Below are 27,302 nucleotides of genomic sequence, written 5' to 3' on the forward strand. Positions count from 1 at the left end.
GATCATGACCTAAGCTGAAAACAAGAGTCGGATGCTCAATGAACTGAGCCACCAGGGCCCACCCAAGGTAACGCATGAGAAGTTATCTGGTGTCAGAGCTGGGACTTGGGCACAGGTCTGGGACTCCCAAAACCGTATCCTCCACCATGTACAAAGTCACATGCTAGAAGTCATGGGAGAGAGGTGGATGGTGGCAGAAGGAGAGGTACGGAACAACTCTACAAGTTAGAGTGGTCAGTGCCATCAGTGGAATACAAATAAATTGCTACAGCTTGTAAGGACAAAGTGTTTCTTCTCATTGGGGACCACTGCTAAAAGTTTTTCAAGAAAAACAATGACTAAAAGTCAGGTCTTCAAGGATAAGTAGGATCTGTATATTCAGAATAAGGAGGGCTTTCCAGAGGCACAGTGAAAGGGAAAGGAAAGTGTGGCTGGTTGAGAAAAGGCCAGCACAGGGAGTAAGAGATGCGGGAAGAATGGAACTGTAGCCTCACAGAGGCTAGAGCCACAAGGCCTTGGAGATCATCTGTAAGGAAACAGAGACTTAGAGCAATCCGCTGAAGGAGGTACCAAGCAAGAAAGGGCAGGGTCCTGATTTTACCCTGGCCTCTGGTCACCAGGACCAGTGTTCCTTGCATACAATAAACTTTATAAACCTCCTGAAACTAAGGGTCCATTTCCTTGGACTAATATTTGCTGTGGAGTATGGGATCAATAACCAGTGGGAAGATGAGAGATCAACATCAGATCAGAAGGCTACTGCAGTGGCTTGGCAAGGTGACAAATGAAGCCCAAAGAAGGTGGAGTCAGAGGAACAAAGAGAGGTGGGACTGGAGAAGTAAATATTGCAAAGGTTGCACCAGTAGCGCTGGTACCTGATCAAATACAGGAGGCAACACAGAAGAAGGGACTAGACATAGGTTTTCAGCTCCTGTGAGAAAGCAGCTTCAGTGGTGTGAGAAGGGCAGAAGTGCAGGAGTGGTAAGAAGTTGGTGAGGAGCCAGAGAGAGCAGGTAGACTTCCAAGAAGTTGTGCGCCATTGCAGAGCATCTGCACCCATGCTTCTGCTGTTTGTGAAATATCTATCTCATATATATATGTATATATATATATATATATATACACACATATATATATATGCAAAATATATATATTTTGGGAAAATACACAAGTGATGTCACTCGTGGCCTGGAGGGTCGGGGTAAAATAGGTGGTTCGTAGGCAAGGGTCAGCTGTCTCTCCTTTTTATATTACACTTTTAGATTATGAACCATGGGCACATAATATTGAATAGCAAACTAATTCGAAAAAGTCTTTCAAGTTGTGTAGTAAATGTTAGGAAAGAAATAGGGCAATAACAGAAAGGAGTGGCAAGTTCTCCTTAAAGCACCTTCAGAAGATGAAACTGAAAATGTGAGGGGGAGGGGTTAGGTGGAACAAGGCCCGGAGTGGGAGGAGAGAGGCTCAGGGCCCAGAGGAAGCTCTTGCAACAACGGAGGAGAAAGGGCCTTCTGTGGTGGCGGGTGGAAAATGGTGAGGAGGCGGCGAGGAAAATGGAGAGGGCGCTGCCAGGATTCCATCTCGGCCGAAAGCAGGCGTTGATGTAGTGATATTTACACTCGTCGGACCTGCAAAATGCTCTGCAGAATGCTCGTGGGCCTGAAAAGAACGAGTTCTCAGACCTTACTGGTGTAAATGGGAATTGTCCCGGCGTCGGGGGCTGAATATTCCAGGCAGCCACGTTTATGGTGGTAAACACAGTAAACAAAGAAAAGGACATGAACAACATAATTATTAGATGAGCTGAGGCGCCTTCACGCCGTGCATCAATATTCAGCCATTCGTAGAGTAAAGCCGGACAGGACTTCGGGTTTCCAAGGTGTGCTAGAAAAGCAAGATGCCAGTGTAGTATGCTATGCGATGCCATCTTAGAAAACAAAAGGAATCACTGTGAGTGTGTGTGTGTGTGTGTGTGTATGTGTGTGTGCGCGCGCGCGCGCGCACGCGCTCGCGCGCCCCCGTAGTTTTACGTGAGCATGGGGGTAAATACGCTGGCCAAAATTGGGATGGCGGAAGCAGAAGGAGAGAGGGGGAAAATCCTCAACACTTGCAGAGTAAAACGAGCAAGTGCAAAATAAAAAACAAAAAAGCTACGTAGGGCGCCAGGGTCGCAGGTAAAGACCGTGAGGCAGGGCTGATCCGGGCGCAGGCCAAGCGGCACCGGACCAGGGGCACCTCCGGCTTCGCCGCCGGTGGCTATACTTCCAGTCCGAGGATGTCCGCTCGGCTCGCGTACCTCGGTGCGAGCTTCCCCCGAGCTCTTTGTTAATGGAGGGTGGGGAGAAAGCGGGGCAGGCGCCTAGCGCACCGGGCAGCGGCGGCTTGGGGGGTGGGGCGGGGACGGCCCAACGAGTTGCTCGCCTCGCTGCCCTTCCCCCACCGCCCGGCCGCAGCCCCTGCCGGCCGCCCGGGTCTCGTCCCGCCTCACGGCCGGCGCTCCCCGGCCCGGGCCGCTCCGCACGCCTCGCCGCCTGCTGGGCTACTGATGCCCTCCATCCACACAAAGACGCGTGCGCCCGGGCGGGGAGCGCAGGGGCTGGCACGCACCACCGGCGGGCCTTCTGTCTGCACCCCCTCTCCCGGCCGCCGCCGGCGCACTCCCACGGCCCCCACTCCCTCGTCTCTCGTCTGAGCCGCCATTTGCTCCTCGCCTCCCCGACTCAGCTACCGGTAATCTCAGATCTACTTTCCATCTCTTCGTAGGTATCTCATGGAATTTAAATCCTACAGTATTTATACTTTGTTATCAGGTTTATTTTGCTTAGCATGTTTACAGGGTCCGTCCATGTTGTAATATGTGACCATTTTTTTTTTTACATTATACATAAAATGTACATAACAAAATTTATCATTGCAACCAAATTTAAGTGTACAGTTCAGTAGCACTAAGTACATTCACATGGTTGTGCAACCATGGCCACTATCGATCTCCAGAATGTTCCCAACATCCAACTGAAACTGTGTACCCATTAAACAATGATCCCCCCAACCCCTGGCAACCACCATTCTACTTTCTATTAATTTGGGGACATTCACCTTTGTATTTGCAAAGGGACAAAGCCACGCACTGGAGACTATCCAGATGCGGATAACAAGTTAGTAAAGCCTGGTTGTATGAAAAAGAGTGGCGGGAACTAAGAACGTTCAAGAAAGAGGTCCTGGGACGCCTGGGTGGTTCAATCGGTCAGTTAAGCATTGGACTCAATCTCTGCTCAGGTCATGATCTCACTGTTAGTTCCAGCCTCACACTGGGCTCTGCACTGACAGTGTGGAGCCTGCTTGGGACTCTCTCTCCCCTGCTTTCTGCCCCTCCCCTGCTCTCTCTAAATAAATGAATAACTTAAAAAAGAAAGTGAGGTCCTGGGATTATTTTAGTTCATGTAAACAAAACAAAACTAGAGGTTTTAGTTTAACAAATAGAAAGGCCAATACTATGATAACTGGGAAAGACTCAAGGGACCATGAAGACTGCCTTCACCCTCCTAAAGAACAACAGTATAGGAAAGTGGAACTGTCCTGTGGTTCATATTTAAAATTTTCTAGTAGCAGGCACCTGGGTGGCTCAGTCAGTTGAGTGTCCAACTTAAGCTCACAGTTCATGAGTTAGAGCCCGTATCAGGCTCACTGCTATCAGCATGGAGCCCACTTGAGATCCTCTGTTTCCGCCTCTCTCTGCCCCTCCCTCGAGCTCACTCTCAAAATTAAAAAAATAGTAATAAAAAAAATAAAATATTCTGGTAGCCACATTAAAAAAATAAAAAGAGGGGCACATTGGTGTCTCCGTTGGTTGAGTGTGGGATTCTTGATTTTGGCTCACATCATGATCTCAGGGTCATGGGATCAAGCCCCACTGAGCATGGAGCCTGCTTGGGTTTCTGTCTCTCCCTCTGCCTCTCTTCCCCACTGGCCTAATTGCTCTAAAATAAAAAATAAATTAGTTAATTAAAAATAAAAAGAAACACTAAAATTCTTAACAGCACAATGTATCCAATATATTATTGTTTCAACATATAATCAACTTTATCTTTATCGCCCATTCTTTTTTTCATACTTGGTCTTTTTTTTTTTTTGATGTTTATTTATTATTTTTGAGAGAGAGCAGGGGAGGGGCAGAGAGAGAGGAAGACACAGAATCCAAAGCAGGCTCCAGACTTTGTGCTGTCAGCAGAGCCTAATGTGGGGCTCAAACTCACAAACCATGAGATCATGACCTGAGTGGAAGTCGGATGCTTAACTGACTGAGCCACCCAGATGCCCTTCATACTTGGTCTTTCAGATCAGGTTAGCCACATTTCAAGTGCTCAACAGCCATTTATGGCTACTATATTGGACAGTGCAGGGTTGGAACCTGGGACATAGGTATCAGACAGGTTTGGGATCAAGATCCATATTCCATTCCATTCCATACTAGGCTGTGTGATTGGACAAATTACTTACCCTCTCTTATCTGTTTCTTCACTTACAAAGTGGAACTGACAAAGCCCCCCTCTGTAGGCTAATTATGAGGACTAATGGCATGTGAAGCATTTAGTACATGCTCACTAAGTGTTGATAATTATTAGTGGTAAATAAGATGATTATTAATTTGAAATAATGAGATTTCAGTATTACTGTTAGTATGACCTCATTCACTTCCATTAGATGTTATGGCTTGGAGACATTCCAGGGGGACAAAGTTAAAAGACAGTGGACAAATTGGGAAAACCTATTTGCAACACATATAACAAACATTATTTTTAATATGTAGGAAGTGTTTGCAAATAAATAAGAAAATGCGGAATATGAATGGGAAATTCAAAAAAGGAGACAAACATCTAAAGTGATTTTTTTGGGGGGGTGCCTGGGTGGCTCAGTCAGTTGGGCGACCGACTCCAGCTCAGGTTATGATCTCCCAGTCAGTGAGTTCGAGCCCCATGTTGGGCTCTGTGCTAACAGCTCAGAGCCTGGAGCCTGCTTCGGATTCTGGGTCTCCCTCTCTCTCTGCTCCTCCCCCACCCACACTGTGTCTCTCTCTGTCTCTCAAAAATTAATAAATGTTAAAATTTTTTTTTAAAAAATAAAGTGATTTTTTTTAACAAAGACCCATTTGATGTAAGTTCAATTCTCCTAGGAACTGAATAAACACATGAGACCATTGTTGAGTAATAAATTGCCAACGACCATAATTTTGCAGCACCTAATACTGAAGAAAGTGTGAAGAGATCAAATTTCTTTTCAAATCAAGATTTTCTGAAGTTTTGATAGTCAGATCTGATTCCAGATTATCAGGATAAACAAGCTGAGTTCTTGCTTCAAAGGGTGGGGGGTGAGGTACTACCCAGACAGCCTATTCTGCCCACCTTTTTCCTATTCCAAATGAAGCTGGACAGCCAACGCATACCTAGCAAGTTTGAGTTTTCTGCCTTATCACATGTGCAGTCACTTCACATTTGCTTTGCTAATAGTCCTTCAAAACTAGTGTTGACATTTCTCAAGGCTTGAAATAGTCCCAACATTGTTCCAAATTTGGGCAGGGCTAACTTACATTCTTACTTAAGCCATAATACCCCCAGAATATTCTTAGACTTCTGGCTAACTCCTTTGGGAATGCCTTATCTGCCAGCAGGGTCAGCTACGTGATTTGTGGGGCTCAGTGTGAAATCAAAGTGTGGGGCCTCTTTTTTCATAAAAGGGAAAAGGCTGTTTACGTTCTGCAGTTGCTCTCTCAGTCTCTCATGGTGTTTTTTATTTGCTATTTATTGTTGTGCTCTTAGGTATGGGGACACTTGAAGGACAACTGCAGACCCTCTGAGGTGCCGGGTGCCACTGCCCTGCCCTGAGACAGCATCCATATCCCAGTCTGGGAAAACTTGACCCAGTGGGTGTGGGGGGTGGGGACTAATCAGACTCGTCTAAGTCCTTCCTCTTCTGTTCCGTGCACTGTGCTGTACAGTGGTGCCTTGAGACAAAAGATGCCTCACAGTACAGGCCATCTCAAAGGGAGGGAGGGGTTAGAGGAAAAGAGGAAACTGAGAGAAAAAAACACATTGGTTAGGAGATCAAAATACTAACGCTGCACGTACATCAGTGTCTGAGAGCTGGGTTAATGAGTCAGCCCCCGGAGAACTGATCCACTCTTTGTGTGTTAATAAATCAGGTCTTGAGCCAGGCCAGGCTGAGGGCCAGACTAAGCTCTGAGGTGAGTTGACACCAGGGGGATCTTTGTGGGTGGCCAGCCAGTCTTACCACAGTGACCCCATTCTGTCTCCCTGCATGTACTTCTAGAAAGTTCCTCGAACTGTTCAGGGGCTTGAATGGGAGAGAGGATGTGGTTAGTTATAGGCTAGAGGTGGGGTCTTACCCTTTTTCCCTCCCTTCCTTTAAACTCTTTTACTACATCACAAATCGCCTCTCTTCAGGGGTACTTCCAGGCCTCTGCCTTAGAGGGTAAGCCTACAGCCTTCTGAACATTTGGAAAAGGATACTTACATATGAAGCCAGTGCTAAGAATGCCTTTAGTTAAAGTTTAGGGGCCAACCTGCCGCATTCCACGTAAAGCCAGATTCTACACATGGGTTTCCCCTTCCTCCCCCACTCACTGGAAATCCAGCATTAAAAGAAACCAACACAGGTCCCGCACTGTAGTCAGACAAAGGATGAGAAATGGTTCTTTCCTGACTCAGAGGGAAGGGCTCAGCACCCAAACGCTGGTAACTACATGAGCCGAAAGAGGAGGGCTGGAGTGGGGCAGGAAAGCACCAGGCTGGCTCATTTAGTGTCCTCTCCAACAGCAGCCACCTCAGTGTCTTTAGCCAAGACAACTTTCCCACTCTTATCACTTAGGAAAGTTAAAGGGTTTTAGAAATGGGATAAAGACCCCCCCCCCAAAAAAAAAGAAAGGAAAAAGAAATGGGATAAAGACCAAATATATACTTCTTATTATAAATCACAATTGCAAGGGCGCCTGGGTGTCTTAGTTGATTAAGTGTCTGGCTCTTGATTACAGCTCAGGTCATGATCTCATGGTTGGTGGGACCAAACCCCACATGAGGCTCCGTGCTGATAGTGAGGAGCCTGCTTGGGATTCTCTCTCACCCTCTCTCTCTACCCCTCCCCTGCTTGTGCACACACTCTCTCAAAATAAATAAATAAACATTAAATATAAAAAATATACATAAGTAAGTCACAATGGTAAAGATGTCAATTTTTCCCTGTGGTAAACTGAAAAATGGTCCCCCCAAAAGATATCCATGTCTCCATCTCTGGGATGTGTAAATGTTACCTTATTTGGAAAAAAGGTCCTTGCAGAAGTGATTAAATTAAGGATTTTTAAATGAGGGAACTATCCTGGATTATCTGAGTGAGCCTAAATGCCATCAAAGGCACACTTATAACAGAGAGGCAGAGGATCTGACACTCAGAAGAGGGGATAATGTGACTATGGAAACCAGAGCAATGCAAAGAGATCAAAAGTTAGCAGTTTTGAGTGGTAAAACCATACATAGGTAATTTATATTTTTCTTTTTAATTACCTGGTCTTTTTAAAACAAACATGCACTGATTCTAAAAAGATGTACTTAAATGTATATGATTGCTCTCTGTTTCAATAGGAGCAATCAAAATGTCTTCTTTTTCAAGAACATGTTTTAGTATGCCTAGTTGCAAGGTACATTGTTTTCACCGAGCACCTACTATCTCTTAAGTTCATTGTATATTATATTATTCAGTCTTTCACAGCGATGTTATGGGACAGGTAATAAAAATATAAAATAATTCCCATTTTACAGATGAGGCAATGAAGCCCAAAGTCAGTCATCTATTAACATCAGGACTAGGATTTGAGAGCACATTGGTCTTTTTTTTTTTTTTTTTTAAATGTTTATTTGAGAGAGAGAGAGAGAGAGAGGGATCCCAAGCAGGCTCCTCACTGTCAGCATGGAGCTCCATGGAGGGCTTGATCCCACCAACAATGAGATCATGACCTGAGCCGATATCAAGAGGTGGACACTTACCCAACTGAGCCACCCAGGAGCCCCAGAAAGCACATCTGTCTTTAAGGTCCATGCCCTAATTTGTAATTTTGAAATAACCTAAATGTCCCCCAGTGGGAACCAATCAAATTACAGCATATCCATACACTGTAAAACTCTATAGCCATAAAAATAAAAATGACAATGCTCTCCCCATATTGATAAGGACATGTTTCGAAAATACAGTGTTAAGTGGGCAGAAAAAACCAACAAAGTGCAGAAGGTGTGTATAACATGGTACCATTAAAGTTAAAATGCAATAAAGAGTATATTTTTGTTTCAGCTTGTATATACATGAAAACAACATTAGAAGGATAAACAAAAACCTAAATACAAGGTTATCTATTTGGGGTGGGGGAAATGGGCAGATGAGGCATAGGAACATGACAGATACTCTTCACTCTATACCTTTATATGTATATATATTTTTAGTTTTGAGTCATGGAGTCAGATTACCTATTCAAAAGTAAACATATAAACCTTTTAAAAGCAAAATATAATCAAACATAGCTCTTTTGTTTTTCTACTCTTTTCTACTCTTCCACACACCTCAGACATCCTTGGAGGGCAGTGTGCATCCCCTTTTCAATGAGACTCCTCTAGTGGTGCTGACAACAGCATCAGCACACAGACCAGGAGAGACTGCCGTGCTAGCAAGCAGTGCCAGACCAACCACACTCTTTCCTTATCCCTGACTTAGAAAAATAAAACCAGTAGGCAAATACACTAGTCAGCATTTCTGAAGCCAGCTGTTAACCAATCCTCTTCTTGCCCTTTACTCTCTTTTCTTCCTTTTTCCAGAAAAACCTGGAAAGCTCTGCAGAACTTTGCAAAATGCTTTAGTAGTGCTGGCTGCCTTGTTGTTTTCCTTCTCTCCTTTGGCCTGTGTCATCCTTGCAGGCAAGGACCGCAGTCTGACTTCCTGCCAGCTCGCCCTGCTGGGTTCATCTCAGTGCCTTAAAAAAACAAAACAAAAAAAAAAAAACAAACCTGCATTTTCCTAAACCTACGAACCTCAAATTAGAGGTCATTTTGTACAACTCTCCACCCAGAGTAGAACATTCCAGTTGTAAAATTTAGCAGAGTAAATATATTTGGTTTTAAAACACAGTCGCTTGGTTTCACTTTGTCTAACCAATCAAGTCGAGTGACAGCTCTCATAAAATATCTGCTCTTGCTAAGGATCCCACAGGGCAGGTCTATTTGTGTGTGAAGTCTAACAGTGCAGAGAGCCCCAGTAAATTTCCATTTAGTAATTCAGTGACTGTTAATCGACACCTAATGTGTATCCATGGCTGTCTGAGGCCCTGTGCTGGGGATAGAAACAAACATGAGACTCAGTTCTTGCCACCGATCTCTAATAACCCTGTTAGGACACCATCAGCTCCTAGATGTGTCAGGACTCACTAGTTTTGTTCTTTAAAGCCATTTGCAAGGTATCAACTATATCACTGAGTTATGGACATTTTCGTGGTTAGCTGTGGTCAGAAATATGATTTATATGAACGGTTTTCTCTTTTTTTAGGGTATTGGGGAAATACCTTTTCTATTGCAAAGATCACAGCCAGAGGTTGAACTCTAGGTAATGTAATCCATATAAGACTCACTAACCTTTTCAGGGTGTTAATTTAGTCATAACAATGTCATAGCTTTCAGTTTCCAGCTTTCATTAGCTGGAATTCTTTCGCTAATGTGCAGGAAATTTGAGATGTATGTATGCCAGATGTGTTCAATGAAAGGTTCTGCTTAAATCAGATGTGAGTCTAAAAGCAAGACATTCCCAGCGATGCTGAGCTTGGCAGGGATTCAGGTGTCTAGAACCATACCACATACATACCCTGAGCGTGCTGGGCCAGAACACTACCATGCAGCGTTGCTAAATTCACTAGGAACTCAGAGCAGAAGGCCCCATGGAGACTGCATACCCACTCCTTATTACACATGTACAGCATCACCAGGAGTGATACGACGAGATTCATTTTGTATTGGGTTATTCTCAGAGGAAAACCCCAACCAGGTTGAGGATAATGAGCACCATACACTGTAAAAAGCATCAAGAAGCTATGTGGCTTCCACATATCCACACAGAACACATCAGCAGGAAGAAGGAGCATTATATTACCAGGTTTCCTGTCAGGACATCCTGGCTCAAAACACAGTTTTGTCACTGAAAAACATAAGATAACCGGCAGATGTGAAACTGCAAGATTGTGTCCTTGAGGCTCTCAGAAATCTGTCAGCTTAAAAGGAGAGCTCAGGGGTGCCTGAGTGGCTCAGTCAGTTGGGTGACTGACTTCGGCTCAGGTCATGATCTCACAGCTCATGAATTCGAGCCCTGCATCAGGCTCTGTGCTGACAGCTCAGAGCCTGGAGACTGCTTCAGATTTTGTGTCTCCCTCTCTTTCTGCCCCTCCTCTGCTTATTCTCTCTCTCAAAAATAAACAAAAAGGAAAAAAAAAAAAAAGGAGAGCTCAAAAACAGGTATGAAGATCACTCATTCCAATTACTGAGAGGTAGTTTGTTTTTGTTTTTGTTTCCAGGCAAGAGGAGCATGGGAATATGGAGACATGAACTGATTCAAGGAATCTGGCCTGGGGAAGGCCTCATGCACAGATTCTGAGCAGACAGGGTCTTGTCTTAAAGAGCCTTGAACCAAATTTACTACCAGCCTTATCCCAACTCCCATTCCCCCAGCTTCAAAGAGAATACAGGTGACCACAGACTCCGAAGTCTTGCAGGTTGGTGCAGACTTTTGAGAACCTGTTGTACATCTCTCACCCTTGTTCCAATGGGTACTATTTGTTAACACTAGAATTCATACTGTCCCACATTTGATCTTTCCCTCCTCAACCACAAACTTCTACTTCCTTCTACTATTGTCTTCAGAATGCCAATATTCTGTGTCCCAGTTTCATCTTGGGCACCAAGGAGTAGGATGAACTTTATAGTTCTGAAATTCTAGGTTCAGAAAATAGTGCTGTGGAGCACAAGGTGGGTGGGTTTCACTGTCACTCATGCCTGCACCTGTGAACAGGGAACCTCCTGAGGAAACACATATGGTCTCATCATATTCCACAGCCACCCAGCCACATCTCTCAAGGCCTGACTTCCTTTCCTCCCCACGCCCCACCCTCTGGGCAGAAGTAGCTGAGAAGGTGCTTCTCCAGCTCTTTCCTCTTCCCTGCTTAGCTCTATTATAGTTCACTAGGCCAACACTTCTCTTAGAACCAAAGTGTTTCTATTTAGGGGTCTGGGGAGCAATTCCATTTCCCTCTATCTCACCTGGATTTTCTGGCTTTCAGAAGAAAATGATCCACTCAGAGATCATGACTTATTTCTTCCCAAGCAGTGAGTCATATTCACAGACAAACCTTATCTCCTGGGCCACAACCTGGTTGGCTCCCAACTCACAGAACATGATCAAAGACTGTGTATCTTTGTATCTTTATATTAACTTGCACATAATTCATTTAAACTTTGGAGAAAAACGCCTCATCATATCCTCCTACCTCCCCACCACTTGTTTTAATTTTCTCCACAGCTCATCCGACATACTATACCATCCTTCCTTCCTCCCTCCCTCCTTCCCTTTCTTCTTTCCTTCCTTCCTTTCATACTGTTTTTCTCTCTCTCCTCATTGGCCTATAAACTTTTTGAAGATAGGGCTTTTGTTTGTTTTGTTCATTTCTGTATCCATAGGACCCAGCTCAATGCCTGGCACAGGGTACTCAATAAATGTTGAATAAACAAACTGTTGAATGAATAGTTGCTTATCCTTACTTTTCTCTGGGTCCTACCACTCCCTCTCCTGCCACACGTTTTTACCTTGGCTTAACAGCTAAGGGATCATATGACTATATATGTTACATCAGCTCTGGAGGGGAGTGTACTTCTCCACCTCTGACATCTCCATCTGCTGAAACCACATGCACCTGGCAAGTCCTACCAACCTTCTCGTGGCACCATCCTTTAACCTCCCACAATAATCTTACCATGGTGATCTAGAGCACTCCAAGCCTGCACCGCTCAACTACAGTTTAACATTTTCTGCCTTGTGCTGAGAATATAATTTTCCTGGATGCAATTTTCCTGATGCAACAGGGAAGTCAACAATAAGACAAGGGTAGTCTTTCCTTGGCGAAGCTAGCTTCCCACCCCTGCTCTCTCGTCTCCTACCCCTTTTCCACAGGTCCCCCTAGGCAGTACTTAATTGCTGAATTAAAAGAAGAACCCAGATCTGGGCCTTACACTTTCAGGCTGGCCAACTGCAAGGGGACCCATCTCTCAAACACTTTTAACTAAGTTCACACAGAGGCCAAGGGACATATAAACCAAATGCCAATCAATGTATGGATTCAAATGAAGAATAACAGACATTCTGAGGCTCTGGAATGGTTGAATTGACTTGACTGGCTGATCTTTTCCTCATGGTCTGAAGACTGCTTGGTAAATATGGAACTTAGAATAAAAGTAACTGGGGCTCAGTCGGTTGAGCGTCCAACTCCTGGTTTTGACTCAGGTTATCATCTCACAGTTTGTGAGTTCAAGCCCCACATTGGGCTCTGTGCTGACGGTGCAAATACTGCTGGGGATCCTCTCTCTCTCTCCCTCTCTCTCTCTGCCCCTCCCCTGCTTCTGCTCTCTCTCAAAAATAAATGGGGGAAAAAATTAACTTAAAAAAAAAAAAAGTAACCTGAAGTCACATCTCTCCTTTAGGGCAGGGCCCTTCTTCCCTGCTGTAAGAGCAGTCTGACCAAGGAAATCATGGAGCTCAAGTCCCCTTAGTCAAGACCTACCCTTCTTTAGGCAGTGCTGGTGCTTCCAAGGATGGCCAAATCCCTCGTGTTCAGGTCCCCAAAACACTTTATAACACAATTGATCAGACTTAACCAAAATTATGACCATTTTCCAGCCCTTCCTTCCTGAGATTGCTCTCAGTCATCTGATCAATGTTCTGGGTGTCCTCAAACTTTCAGGCAATACACTTGAAATTTCATGGTTTACTTTCCTGGATAGTTAATCACCCATCACATGTAATTTTACTGGCCTGAAGGGAAACTCATTTCCTGTCACTTAGGTGTGCAGGCTGTATTAGACAAAACAAAAGACATTTCTCCAATTAGACTATAAGCACCTAAGGGTCCATACCTTGTAGGTTTTAATAAATATGCCATGAGTCAGGACAGCAAGGACTGCTTTGCCAGCAAAGAGAAAGAAAAAAATGAAAACAAAAACAAATGCCTATTCAAAGTGACCCTGAATCAAGTAGGCTCATCTGTTCTCTTGATTGGAAACTACCTGCCTTGCTCAAAACCATGGAGTATTTACTTACAAAGTTCTGGGTTTTAAGGAATTACTCCAAGATACCTGAGTCCTTATTAGCTTGCCTCATCTTGGGAATTTTTTTAACTATTGTGCTAGCCAAGTTCAAGAATTAAAAGAATGAAAATGGAGAGGGGACTTCTGCCTTTGTTGCCTTTCTCTTGTCTCTTGCAGTTCCACGTACAACTCAGCAGTGAGTATGAGCCGCCACTCTCACAACATAATACAGAGAACACAGCCGTCCCCGAGGTACATTGGATCCAACTTACTCAGACACCACATTTCTGCCTTTTGCCTTGCTGACTGGCAAATGAGCAATGGTTTGTAGAAGCAGCAGGTGCAAGGAGAGGTGGCTCCTGCCAGGTGCTAAAAAAAGGCTCAACTCTGATACACAGGAGTCCTTCCATTAACACATCCATGACTGAGGCAAAGTGGGGGGAAGTCACCTCTTCTCTGTCTTTTGGAGTCACAAATGCTGCCCTTTGTCATTTAACCTGGTTTTGCTTTGATACAAATGGCAGGAGTGGCCAAGAGAGTGGGGGTATGGAGGTGAAGCCCACACTGTAACATGCCTTCACTCATACCCTCTGGGATGGTCCTGGGCATCACACATCCTAGAGAAAGGCTGCCCAGGTACTGTTTCTTGCCACTGCCACAGAACCAAACTTTAGTATGGACTCCCAAACACATGACTCTACCATATCCTTGTGTGAGTTATGTCATTTAAGCTGGTGAACCACAGTTTCCTCTTCTATGTAAAGGGATGATAATTCCACTTAGCTCATAGGACTGGTTGTGGAAATCAAATGAGATGGTAACTTGTGTGAAAAACCTAATACATGGGAATGCAATCGGGTGCAGCCATTCTGGAAAACAGTATGGAGGTTCCTCAAAAAACTAAAACTAGAACTACCCTACGACCCAGCAATTGCACTACTAGGTATTTATCCACGGGATACAGGTGTGCTGTTTCGAAGAGACAGATGCACCCCCATGTTTATAGCAGCACTATCAACAATAGCCAAAGTATGGAAAGAGCCCAAATGTCCATCGATGGATGAATGGATAAAGAAGATGTGGTATATATATACAATGGAGTATTACTCGGCAATCAAAAAGAAGGAAATCTTGCCATTTGCAGCCATGTGGATGGAACTGGAGGGTATTATGCTAAGTGAAATTAGAGAAAGACAAAAATCATATGACTTCACTCATATGAGGACTTTGAGAGAAAACAGAGGAACATAAGGGAAGGGAAACAAAAATAGAAAAACAGGGAGGGGGGCAAAACAGAAGAGACTCATAAATATGGAGAACAAACTGAGGGTTACTGGATGGGTTGTGGGAGGAGGGGTGGGCTAAATGGATAAGGGCCACTAAGTAATCTACTCCTGAAATCATTGTTGCACTATATGCTAACTAATTTGGATGTAAATTTTAAAAAAGAAAAAGAAAAACCTAATACAGTTTGTGACACATGCTAAATAGCACTTCAGGATACATTAGTTTTCCTCCTTCAAGAAGATAGTCTTGCACTGTTTACTCAGACCAGCCTCCTACATAAGCTACTGGAAGCTAGCTTGTCCCCAGGGATCAGGCCATCCCAGGAAAAATGACTTGGCCACAGCAACGTAATACGAGACGAAAGATTCTGACAAGGCACAGCAACAGGAGAGAGACAACTGAAGGGTACCTGGCAGTGTGTGCCCTAGACAGGGTTCCCAGCAGGAAATCCTGTGGTGCCTCAGTTAAGTAGTTTCACAAGGGCTGGGGCCCAGACAAAAACTCCAGTAACCACCCGTCCCTAAACTTTCATTAGGCCCCATGTTCAACTCATCAGGTCGTGGATGAGCCCCTTGCCCCCTTTTCTTTCAAAGCCACTGGGCAGGCTATGGAGTTCACATTAAGAAAAGGGAAGCGCTTCTCTTAAAAACCAGTACACGGAACTACACGAAGCCTTCTAAGGGCTACCGAGGGATTAATGGCCCTGCAAACTGGTTCTAAGGACCCAATGGCAAAAGGTGGATTTTAAGTTTCATATTTTGACTGACCACCTATCCTGTGTTAGGGACAGACTAATACATCTCTTAAGTGGATGGTACAATCCGTATTTTACAAAGGAAGAAACCGACACTCCGAATACTGAATGACTCGCCCAAGGCCAAGACTAAGCGGCGGGTCGGGATTCAAAGCCCAGTCTCCTTCCAGAGCCCACATTCCTCCTCTCTCCCGGCGCAGGCAGGAACGGCAAGAGTGGGGGCGGGCCAATACTGGGAGGCCGGGGAGGAAGAAAGCCTGAGACACGGCGGGGAGGGGCCTGGGCGCGGCGACTCCTTCCCCGAAGAGCCGCGCGGTCTGCAGCTAGTGTGCGGCCCGGGCCCACGTGCCCCGAGTCCACTCCGCTGCCCTGAGGGCGCGCCGGCCGCTGCGCGGGCTTGGACCCGCCCCCAGGAGGGTGCCAGGAAGTCGGTGCTCGGCTTAAAGTTGGACCCAGAGGCGCCCGGGGCACGTCTGAGGGCGACCTAGGCGAAATAACGACCTCGAAAGGGCCTCGCGCAGGGACGAGTGCCCCTCCCCATCCAACCCGCCTCGTCAGCACCTTTCCAGCAGTTCGGCCACACAGTGGGTCACGAGGTGGGCGTGGCCCAGTCAGCCTGCGCGCGGCGCCACCCGCCCTCCCCTCTCCTGGCGCGCCACGTCCCCGGCCCCGCCCCCGCGAGCCACGCGGGGAACCCCAATGTCGTCACCACCCTCCTGCACTCGCCTTCCCGCGCTCTCCAGAAAAGACGCGAAAGTGGTGACGTGTCCCGGGCTCCAGTGAGGCTGCGCAGAAGGCGTCGGCAACAGAACGTCCTGCGGCGCCGCCTGGTGGAAGAAAGAGCTGCCCAACCGGCCGGAAGGAGCGGCGCGGGCGGGAGGGGTACGTGACTTACGTCACCTCGCTGAGGAGGGGGGAAAGGGGGCGGCCGCCACGTGACCGGCCCCCGCCCGCGGCGTCAAGGCGTCTTTCTTTTTCTTTTCCACCTTTCTGTGGAGTAACCTTTATGTCCTTTGTTTTAAGGGTAGGGCTTTTCCTTTTTGGAACTTACCGAAGTAATACTGTTCATCGGAGAAATTTTGAAAAAAAAAAGGGAAAAAGATAACGAAGAAAATGAATGCCAGCACTACACACACCCTTTCATATTGATTTGTAGCTTTTCTGTTAACATTAAACAAAACATTCCAGTCTCAAGGCCAAGTTAGAAAAACACGACGGAAAAGGAAGGGAGAGCAAACAATAGGCAAAAGGGTAATAGATGGTATTTAATGAGGATTTCACACACAGTACCTAATTTAGTACACACATCATCCAGGTGAGGTCACCGGACCATAGGGTTGAATAACTTGCCCAAGGTTGCATAGTTAATAAGCTGGTGGCAGAGTCAGGGTTTGAACCCAGGGTTTAAAATCTGAACCTTAAGGTGGTGTGAAGAGGACAGTTGAAAAAGTGCTGGAGAGAAGGGAGGAAAACCGCAGGGAATGTCGTGGTGGTTACAGATAACACTTTTTACTTCTGAAATTGTGGAGTTGGAACCAGTTGGTAGGAAGAAGGCCAGTGCCTCCAAGGGTTGGAGCAACTTCGTGGGAGCATACCGTAAAGCACCTCAACCTAACACACTGCCTTGAAACGCTTAGGTGCATGCTAGCTATTGCTCTAGCAGCTGCTGCTGATTGCTTTGTGTCACCGACCTCCAGCCCTGCCCTCCCATTAGTGGCAGTGAGAGGTGGGAGTCACAGTACCAAGTCAGGCATTAGGTCTTGCTATGGAGAGTGCAGTCTGGAGTCCAGCTGCATTTGTGCAGTCCAGTACATGCTGCATCAGTTTGAGGACATAAATGCAGAATCTTGGACCCTACCCTAGAACCTCTGAATCAGAATATGCTAGATTGTAACTAGATCCCTGGGTGATGCCTATGCATAGAGCACTATGGTAAAACACGGTATCCTAGTCCCTTGGCGAGGCAGATGTGATGGTACAAAGATGTGAAGGGAGCTTGCAGAGCTGGATGGTGGGAAGGCATGCAGACAAGGAGCAAGGTCTGTAAGGCAGTTTTTAAAAAAGCATCCAGGGGTGCCTGGCTTGCTTAGTCAGTGGAACAGATGACTCTTGATCTCAGGGTTGTAAGTTCGAACACCAAGTTGGGTATAGAGATTACTTTAAAAAAAAAAAAAAAAACTTAAAAAAAAGCATTCAATAAGGAGTATCAGAAAATATCACAAAATAGGAAGAAAACTAGGAAGCCAGAATCTGGGAGACAAAAGAGAAATAAGCCAAGAAATAAGCCAAGTGAGAAGGTTCATCTTGGGAAAATTCACCAAAAAAAAAAAAAAAAAAAAGACCCAGGAATTTTTCTCTGTGGCTAACTTTTCTGTGTTGTATGTGATGAGTACTTGAGAGGGTTCAGGTCATTCAAAGGGCTGGAGGAGGGCAGCCCCTGCCCATTCTCTCACCTTTAGCAGATACAGTGCGATTTCCCTTGGTTATTCTAATAGAGAGCAGGTTTTGGGCTCTGACCTGGGAGAACCAGATACTGACAGAATAGTGCCTCTTAGATGATGTACACAGGCTGCATTCTGTAGGTGGCCAGAGCTAGATGAGTAGGAGGCCAGAGTGTTATGGTGTGTGTGCATATATATGCATGTACACGTGGGTTGGAAGGAAGGGTGGGTTACTGGCAGAAAGGACATAATAGGAATCAGTGAAAGGGTGAACTTATGTGACTGGGACCGATGACATCTGGTACCATGAAAGAACTAGGTGGCAGGCCTACAGACCCTCACTTATGTGGGTGGTTCTTAGAGTCAGATTTTCAGGAGGTCTCTGAGTGACTTATCGTTCTTCTAAGCCAGCGAGCTGTTGAGATGACAGTAGTTCTGGTAGAAGCAGGGACATGATAGGTTAGAACCAAAGTGATCTGGGTGGAGTGGCAGCAAGTTGTTCTCATTATGCCCACATTAGGGGCCCAGCCATTTTGTCTGGAGGAGTTAAGGTGGCATCCCTCTCATACCTATTAATATTGTCTAAGGATTGTCAGTCCGTGCACTAAACAGGTGACTACGTGGACATGGAGGTTTTTGAGCTGTTCACTCCGGAATACAAATGGTGGCTGCAATGTTGAAAGGCATTAGCTTTTCTCCCAGAGATGGGGGATTCCTATGACTAATGGAGGTATGCAATGGATAGCAGGTGGGAGCATGGAGAGGTGGGGAGGCAGATGTGTGCAGAGTTTGAAGAGCCTTTTTCTGCTGGGAGTATCTGGGATCATCCTGGGGTGGTAGTGTGGGCTGAGTCTGAAATGAGGTCAATGCTAGTGGTGTCCCAGAGGTCTGGATGTTGAGAGTGGGTACAGTACTCTTACTGGTACTTGTAGGCCCATGCTTGACCTGTTAGAGAGAGTGGCAAATTAGAATTATTGGTCAATGTAACTCTGAACCCCATTCCAGATTTTGATGGACTGTGAAGGTGGGTTGGGGTGGTCCAGGGTAAAGACCTTAACACTTCAGTACTGTTCCTCTTTGGGTGGATCATTTGTCCCAGCCATGTGTTTTATGGCCTTTGTGGGTATTCTCATCCGTGGCTATAGTCAAGTACTACTAGATCCAGGCATTTGCCTGTTACTCACAGGTCTGTCTTGGTCAAAAAGCTGTAACCAATGTCCTTAAAGTAGTCAGGTTGCAGGATTTCCTGAATGGACCAACCACTGTGTTTCCTTGGGTGGTCTTCCTTTTCAGCAGGCTCTGCTTTACCTAATTTCTCTTCTCCATATCTATACAAACCCTTTCTCCTTTAAAGCCCAGTACAAGTTCTAAGTTCTCTGTGAAACTTTCTGGAGTCTCCCCAAGGAATTCCCCCACTGTCGAAAGCATTTGTGAGCTCTCCACACAAGGTATTCCCTCAATCACACAGGATAGACAACACTTAATTTGCCTACCCTTTCCCCCTTGTAGGGACACAGCTCCCCTTTTACCAAAAATGCCAATCAGAGTCTTTCTTGTGGGTCTTTGCCCTTCGGAGGAGAGAGAGAGTAGAGCAGCCAATCCCGCTCCAGTGTAAAAGTGTAAGTCTTACTTTCAGGTGCCTGAAAAGTCGGAATTCTGGCTAGAGGGTGCTGCTCTGTGCTAAGAGTGAGTGAAGCCCCAGGAGAGACAGTGATGGGTCAGATGGACCTTGGCTCCAGGGTTCCTGAGGCCTAGTTACACCCTAGTGCCACCCAGGATGGCTGTCCAGCCCTATGTTAAAGTCCATGAACCATTCATTCCCATTTTTGCCTGAGCTGGTTAGAGTTGGGTTTTTGTTACCTGCAGTCAAAAGAAAACCAGGAGTCTCCTTTATGTGGGATTTTTCTTATGTTCCCAAGGACAATGGTTTACAAGGAATTTATACCAAAGTAACATAATAAAGTAGAAAGAACATGCCCTTTGCACTAAAATGAAACATTTTTAATGCCGTTTCCAGCAAGAAAAACAGGCTGTCTCTTTAACTTAAAAGAAGAGGTGATATCTAAACTCAAACAGTAAGGACTAAATGAGAAAAATGGGAATATAAATGAAAGTGTCTGGCACACAGGAGGCATATAGGAAATGGTCACTCCCTTCTTTTCTCCCTGAAGACAGGCTTCCACTTCTGTGTCCTTCAGTATCACCATTCTGTGATCAATGAGCTCAAAAACAGGAATTGAACCTACCAGCTCTTAAACTTGTTGTTGAATAAAGAAGGAAATAAATATCTAGGGAACAAGTAATTAGAAGCATTAGTTTGAAATGTCAATAATCCCTTGATACCTGGACTTCTTTTTCCTATTTCACTATTACTTAAATCTCCCCAAAGGCTTATAATTTTATAATCAGGCCAACATGAGATATACTTTGGAAAAACTAGTGACATTGTGCTTTTATTTGAGAACAAAATAAATGGGCATGACTGGAACTCTGTCAGGATGGTCCTTAACATTCTGCCCTAAACAGGGTATTATTAACTTTCCAACACTATTGGTGTAAGAAGTGCTGCGAACATCTTAGAGAATTAGAAAAAGTTTGAAACAAACTCTAAAGGTGAGTTCTTTAAGAAGGAAAGAGAGCTGGTTTCCTTTTTGTTCCTTTAAAAATTCTAGCCAGAAATATCACCCAATTTATAACAAAGACCATACACAGCAGCACCAAAAAGGCCATTTACAAGAAGAGTTTTTCTTCAACAGAATCCACTTGAATGCGATAAGAAATTGCATCTTGGCTAAGAGCAGTTCACTAGGCGACAGGGCCATCTAAGTGCCTAACTAGTATTTAAATTGTCAAGGGTTGGGAATGTGCAAATTTAGCAGCAAAAGACTCTTGTTTTTTTCCCTTGTCAAGGGAAAGTGATGGTGGTCAGAGGCGCCAGTTCCAAGGGCTGGTCCAGCGGTGGCCGCTGGTCTTGGTATTCTGCCACATGCCCGTTCCGGTGGTGACCGTACTCAAACTTGATCCGAAGCTCACCAATCTTGGACTGAGGAAGGATATCTGGAATCCACTCAATGATGAACGGTGTTGGCTCCTTTTGATCTGGGGAAGTGTTGCCTGAAGACCAAAAAAAAAAAAAAAAAAAAAAAAAGAACACTGATTAGTACCATTCCAAAATTTGAGGCTGGACAGATGTAACTCTGTTCAGTAATAAAAAAAAAAGAAAAAAAAATTAAAACAACAACAACAAAATAGGAGAGAGAAACAGTGGAGAAGAATCAAGGGAAGGGAAAAGTGATTACTGATGTATCTATCCAAATAAAAATTTCAGGGAACTGTCTGGCACCCTCAAATGAAATAAGACCCAGCCTCCATGGAAATAGAGCCAAAAGAATACTAACGAGAGCCCAGATTAAGGAGAAAAGATAGCTGGATGAGATTAAAAGGGAGACTAGCAAGAAAAGGTTAAGTTTCAAGGAAACCAGAAACAATTAAAATTACATGGTTCTAAAACATACTACAAACCCATAATAACCAAAGGAGTGTGGTACTGGCATATGTCTAGACAGATTAAATGAACAAAACAGAAAGATCCAAAGTGGACACAAATAGAACAGGAATTTAGCATAATATAAAGGTTGCATTTTCAATTAGTAAAATTAGTGATTAGTAATTTCAGTTAGTAAAATACAAGTGTTTCTTATAATAGTGTGCATCAATTAGGTAGCTATCTGGAAGAAAATAAAAGGTGGCAGAATCATACCTCATACCTTACATCAAAATAAATTCCAGAGGATCAAAGATTTAAACATGAAAAACTCAGGTTACAGAATGCTTTCAAAAAAATATAAAACACTAGCAGAGTCCAACTCTTGATTTTGGCTCAGGTCATGATCTCACGGCTCACGGTTCATGAGATCTCTCTCTCTGACCTTTCCCCCACTAGCATTCATGCACTCTTTTCTCTCTCAAAATAAATATTTTACTAAAAAAAAAAACTAGCAGAATTTAAAAGAATACAATATACCTTTCAGAACTATGGGGCATCTGGCTAGTTCAGTTGATAGAGCATGTGAATCTTTTTATTTATTTATTTATTTATTTATTTATTTATTTTTTAATGTTTATTTTTGAAGAGGAGAGAGAGAGACAGAGCGTGAGTGGGGGAGGGACAGAGAGAAAGAGAGACATGGAGAATCTGAAGCAGGCTCCACGCTCCAAGCTGTCAGCACAGAGGCCGACAACAGAGCTCAAACCCACAAACGGTGAGATCATGACCTGAGCTGAAGTCAGACGCTTAACTGAGCCATCCAGGAGCCCCAGAGCATGTGAATCTTGATCTTGGGGTCCTGAGATCCCATGTTGGGCACACTGCTTACTTAAAAAAAAAAAAAAAAGAAAAAAAAGGGCAAAGAAATTTTGACACTTGCTACAACATGGATGAACCTTGTAGACATTATAGTAAGTAAAATAAGTCAGAGAAAGGAAAAATACTGTCTGATTGTACTTACATAAGCTGCCTAAAGTAGTCAAATTAATAGAGACAGAAAATAGAATGGTTGTTGCCAGGGACCAGGGGTGAGGTGAGAGTGGGGAGTTACTAATTAATGGTACAGTTTCAGTGGAGGGCGACAAAAAAGTTCTGGAGATGGATGATGGTAATAGTTGCACAACAATGTAAATGTGCTTCATGCCTGAGAACTATACACTTAAAAATGGTTAAAATGGTAAACTATTTTATTTAAAAAAATTTTTTAAGTTTATTTATTTATTTTGAGAGACAGAGAGTGAGCAGGGGAGGGGTAGAGAGAGAGAAGAGAGAGAGGATCCCAAGCAGACTTGGCACTGTTAATGCAGAGCCTGATGTGGGACTCGAACCCATGAACTATGAGATCACGACCTGAGCCGAAGAGTCGGACACTTAGCCAACTGAATCACCCAGGCACCCCTAAAATGATAATTTTTATATTCTGTATGTTTTATAAAATTTTAAAAAGTTAAAAAAATATTGTTTAAGAGGCACCTGCGTGGCTCAGTCGGTTAAGCGTCCACCTTTGGCTCAGGTCATGATCTCACAGTTCGTGAGTACGAGCCCCACGTTGGGCTCTGTGCTGGACCCTGCTTCAGATTCTGTGTCTCCCTCTTTCTCTGCCCCTCCCCCACTCATGCTCTCTCTCTTTCTCTCTCTCTCTCTCTCTCTCTCAAAAATGAATAAACTTTAAAAAAATTTAAAAAAATAATGTTTAAGGTAGATATGGAAAGCTGTCATGATAATATTTTTAAGTTAAAAAAGTATCTGAGGTATGAGCCCATGTTTTGCAAACTCTTTTCATGTGTAGAACAGAGTCTAAAAGGAGATATGCCAAATTCTTTTTTTTTTTAATGTTTATTTTTGAGACATACACACACACACACACACACACACACACACACACACACACAGTGCGAGCAGGGGGAGGGGCAGACAGAGAGGGAGACACAAAATCTGAAGTAGGCTCCAGGCTCTGAGCTGTCAGCACAGAGCCTGTTGCAGGGCTCAAACTCACAAATTGCGAGATCATGACCTGAGCCGAAGTCAGAAGGTTAACTGACTGAGCCACCAGGCACCCCTAAAATCTTAATGGTGATGTCTTCTATGGTGCATGAGCTTATAGGTGGTTCACTTTTCTCCTTTATGGTCTATAATGAAATCTATGATTTCTCTATAATGAATATGTATTACTTCTATTCTATTTATTTTTAGAGATTTTATTTTTAAGTAATCTCTATACCCAACATGGAGCTCAAATTTACAACCCCAAGATCAAGAGTCATGTGCTCCACTGACTGAGTCAGCCAGGTGCCCCTTATAATTTTATTTTAAAAGCATTGTTTCAAAAGAAACAAAACACTTTATTCCATGATGGCCTTTACAAGATGAATGCATGTGTCTTCTTTGTTTAAGGTCAAGATCCAATGTCTAGGACAGTTCAATGCACACAGCTAACCTTCAAAGGAAAATGCGCTATTGAAAGCACAATTTCACTTACCAACTTTGAGAAAAGTTTTTAGTTCCAAAGGTCGCAGCACAGGTTGCTTTTCTATACGACCATAGGTTTCTGCTATGCTCTCTACTTCCACTTTAGGGCATTTAAACAGCTCGTAAGTCCCATCCCGGTTCTGGATAAAACTCCGAGTGATTTCCAAGGGCATCTGGACATGAAGTCAATACCAAGAAAGGTGAGAAAGGAAAAACTTTCAAAGTAGACAAACATTTGGATGACAACAGATCTTTCACTTATTCTTTTTTGTTACACTCAAATTAATGGAAACCTCCTCTTGTATTTTCAAGTAAATGCTATCAAGAAATCTGCCTTTTCTCCTTTACATCATTCATGACTTTCCTTTTTTTCTCTATAACTTTAATTTGAACCCCAGCCAAACTATCTATGAACTGAACCTCTAACATCTTCATGGCTATGCAATGGCTGCTGGCATAGACTTGCTCTCAAATCAGTTTTGTTCCCTTCCCTCCTGCTCTGCTAGCATGATTCTTCTCCTAAAAGCTCTACTGACAGCATCTACAGCTGGCCTAACACCTTGTATGCTTCACACCATCTTTGGGACTAAGCCAGACAGAACTTGAATTGGTCTTTGCCACTAAACAGCAGGGCATATAGCCTTTCTCATCGGCAAAATTCAGTTAATACCAACACATGGTTGTGAGTTTGAATGAGGCGATGCAGGTAAGTAATGCCCAAACAGACCGACACTCCAAGATTATCAATTAGTTCTCTTCCTTCACTTGACAGTGATAGTGCCTCCCTGAACACTTGCTCCAGGCGAGAAGCTATCTCTGTAACATCCAACAATTAAAGAGGTTCCTCAAGTGCCTTTAGTGCTAACACAGGGCTTTTCTAGGGTTCACATGTAAGTTTTATAACTACCAAACAACTTATTCTTTTTCTGAAAGTAACAATGCCTTGCAATTAAGCTAATCTTAATGTATCAAACCACACTATGCTGAATTTTCTACAATATTCCATTACTGTAGGAAGGGAAAAGCCTCAAATTTTCAGGATCTGCTTGAAAAAGAAAATGTTTAAAAATGTCTAATATTCCTCTTGCAAAAAAGAATGCCAAATAATTAAGGGTCATTTTTCTAATGAGAACTAAATTGCAGTTTGTGGAGAAGCATTTAATTGTGCTGAGTTCATTGAGCTCACAAATAGTATATTATCTCAAATTATTTATATAATTTCTAGCTCCCTGCCGGTTAATGTAGGGCTCACCATAGCTAGTAGGGGTTCATTATCTAATTCACAAGAAAAATGATCTCTGTTTTCTGATCCTAAAGACAAAGAAAAAGGATATTCCAATTTAAGATACTTTTTCAAACCACAGGGAATACCCATTAAAATCACAGTCAGAACTATGCAGCCATGAATATTTCTGAATAATCTTTTAGTATGAAAAAAAGGAATTCTCTTCAGTGTCTATAACTCAAGGAATTGGTGCAAACATACTTCCTGCACTTGCTTCTCTTTCTTCCCCTCTTTGCCCTCCTACTATTGTAGAAATACACTCTTACCTCTGGGGTATCTAAGATTTGTTTAACTTGCAGGATATTAGTGATATGCCAGGTATACTTGGAAAAGGTTCCCAGTGGCAAGGCGTCTTTCCGAACAAAAGCTTCAATGTAAGAAGGGAACAAGATTAGACTACCAAAAAAATAACATTCTCTTTCATTGCATTTGTTATCCAGTTTTTAGAAAGTTCAGTGCAGTGCTATCCTTTCCTTATAGAATCTCAGCACTGTTAAAAAAGAAATTCTAGAGGCAAATCTGTAATAGGTTTGGCAGAAATGTGGTAAATCAAATGATATGGATTTCTGCTAACAGATGTCTCTGATGCTTCTTTGAGATGCTACTTATTTTTGCTACCTTAGCAACTGATTTCTTTGTTTGGTATAGCTACACGCACAGGACTCCATTATAAAACAGCACCTTACAACCTCTCACAACTTTAGATATACCAGAGATCAAATTATAGTTCTTAAAAGAATTACATGGAGTTTAGACCAGTTAACATGGTTGCCAACCTGTTGCCTTGCCTGAAGGATTATAAAGGGGTTTCACCAAAAGGCCTGCAAAAATAGCTAAAGGATGGGTTAAAAGTAATGTATTAGGAGGCCTAAAGTTTAAGGTGAAAGAAAGAATCAACACTGCCTCAGATAGATAAGCTGTGAAGACAAAGATTTTTATAGCCCTAAACAGTGATTCACAGACAGAATTCAACCTCAAAGATAGAATTAAACCTCAGTCCCTATTATAATCATCAAATAACTACTAACTAAAGAAATAGCATTGATGTCCAGCTATAGTTACTCTTGGGCTATTTATCACTGAGCTATCTATTCTTCCTCCTCTCTCCCTCATTTCCTTACACTACCTAATAAGTATCATGAAATTTCTAGTAGAAGATGTAATAGAAAACCAAGAAATAAGCACCAGAATAATGTAATTATAAAGGGTTCCAAGCCTAAGAATTACTCTAAAAATAAAATCTTCCTTCATCAAAATTGGGAACCATGAAAAACAAGTTTTTGTTTTTGGTACAGATTGTAATATGCTTCCAAGAAGCCAGTGCAAATAACAACTGGAACTTACAATGCTTTTGCTGAAATTGGTTCATATCTAGAAAATGTCAAACTTCTTAGTGGGCACCCTCATTACACTTCACTGTCCTTTTACCAAGTTTGTGCTTTCTGAATTTTTCCATTAACTCTTACTGGAATAAGTATGGTACCTTTGAGAGGAGTGATCATTATTCCAAGAGCTGACTGGCTAAGGCTTCATGTTTTGAGCATGTGACTAGAAGTCCTAATCCTGAAAATACCACACGGTTTCTCTAAGCATAATTCTCTAAGGTCAAGATATCTATTGTTGTTCCTGAGGAAAAAAATCCCATACCTGTGGTGGAGTTGGGAAGCCGTTTCTTTGCACTTCCTATAGATATTCTTTGTTGCAGAGCATCAAAAAAGGACTGAGGAATGTGGAACACCAGTGGCTCTGGTTTGCCTATATCAAATAAGAAGAAACTCGTTTAAAGAAGCTCAGTGGGCTTTCTGACACGTAGGGAGAAGTGGAAGAAATGGAATTGGATGGCACTAACAACTAAAAATGCCACTGAGACTGCTTTATACAGAGGCAAAAAGGCTTTGATTGACCTTTATAAGTCAAGCACTGTCACCAGCCCTACTCTTGATCTCTATTATGACAAATACAACAGACCCTTGTCATCTGCCAAAGATAACTTTTCAATTCCTCAGTTTCATAAACACCAGCATAGCCCAGACTTTTCCCTTTAAAGAGTATCTGAAATGAGGTGAGTACAATGAGGCTGAGTTGAGAAGGTAAATTTGATTCAATCCTGCTCACTGTCTCCAAGCATTTG

General features: G+C 43.5%; 1 protein-coding gene and 1 long non-coding RNA gene across 5 annotated transcripts in view; one reads left to right on the forward strand and one right to left on the reverse strand.

Annotated features, from left to right (window-relative positions):
* The first annotated feature begins 1,189 nt into the window (after nucleotides 1–1,189).
* LOC128311222 (uncharacterized) overlaps nucleotides 1,190–27,302 on the forward strand; it is a 28,976-nt gene continuing 2,863 nt past the window's right edge. The window contains exons 1-2 of one of the 2 annotated variants that reach the window (XR_008289387.1): nucleotides 1,190–2,759; nucleotides 10,610–27,237. This is a non-coding gene — a long non-coding RNA (uncharacterized LOC128311222). The remainder of the gene's footprint in view (nucleotides 2,760–10,609; nucleotides 27,238–27,302) is intronic. The other variant, XR_008289388.1, reaches the window with a different exon arrangement.
* The window catches only part of CA3H2orf42 (chromosome A3 C2orf42 homolog), a 32,806-nt gene continuing 25,353 nt past the window's right edge, over nucleotides 19,850–27,302 (reverse strand). For all 3 annotated transcript variants that reach the window (XM_015063990.3, XM_015063991.3, XM_015063992.3), the window contains 4 exons: nucleotides 26,819–26,926; nucleotides 25,438–25,538; nucleotides 23,897–24,059; nucleotides 19,850–20,984 (listed from right to left, as the gene is read on the reverse strand). In XM_015063990.3, the coding sequence (XP_014919476.1) occupies nucleotides 20,776–20,984; nucleotides 23,897–24,059; nucleotides 25,438–25,538; nucleotides 26,819–26,926 (581 nt within the window). In that variant the 3' untranslated portion in view covers nucleotides 19,850–20,775. The remainder of the gene's footprint in view (nucleotides 20,985–23,896; nucleotides 24,060–25,437; nucleotides 25,539–26,818; nucleotides 26,927–27,302) is intronic.

The sequence above is a fragment of the Acinonyx jubatus genome, chromosome A3 (genome assembly GCF_027475565.1).
Source record: "Acinonyx jubatus isolate Ajub_Pintada_27869175 chromosome A3, VMU_Ajub_asm_v1.0, whole genome shotgun sequence".
NCBI lineage: Eukaryota > Metazoa > Chordata > Mammalia > Carnivora > Felidae > Acinonyx > Acinonyx jubatus.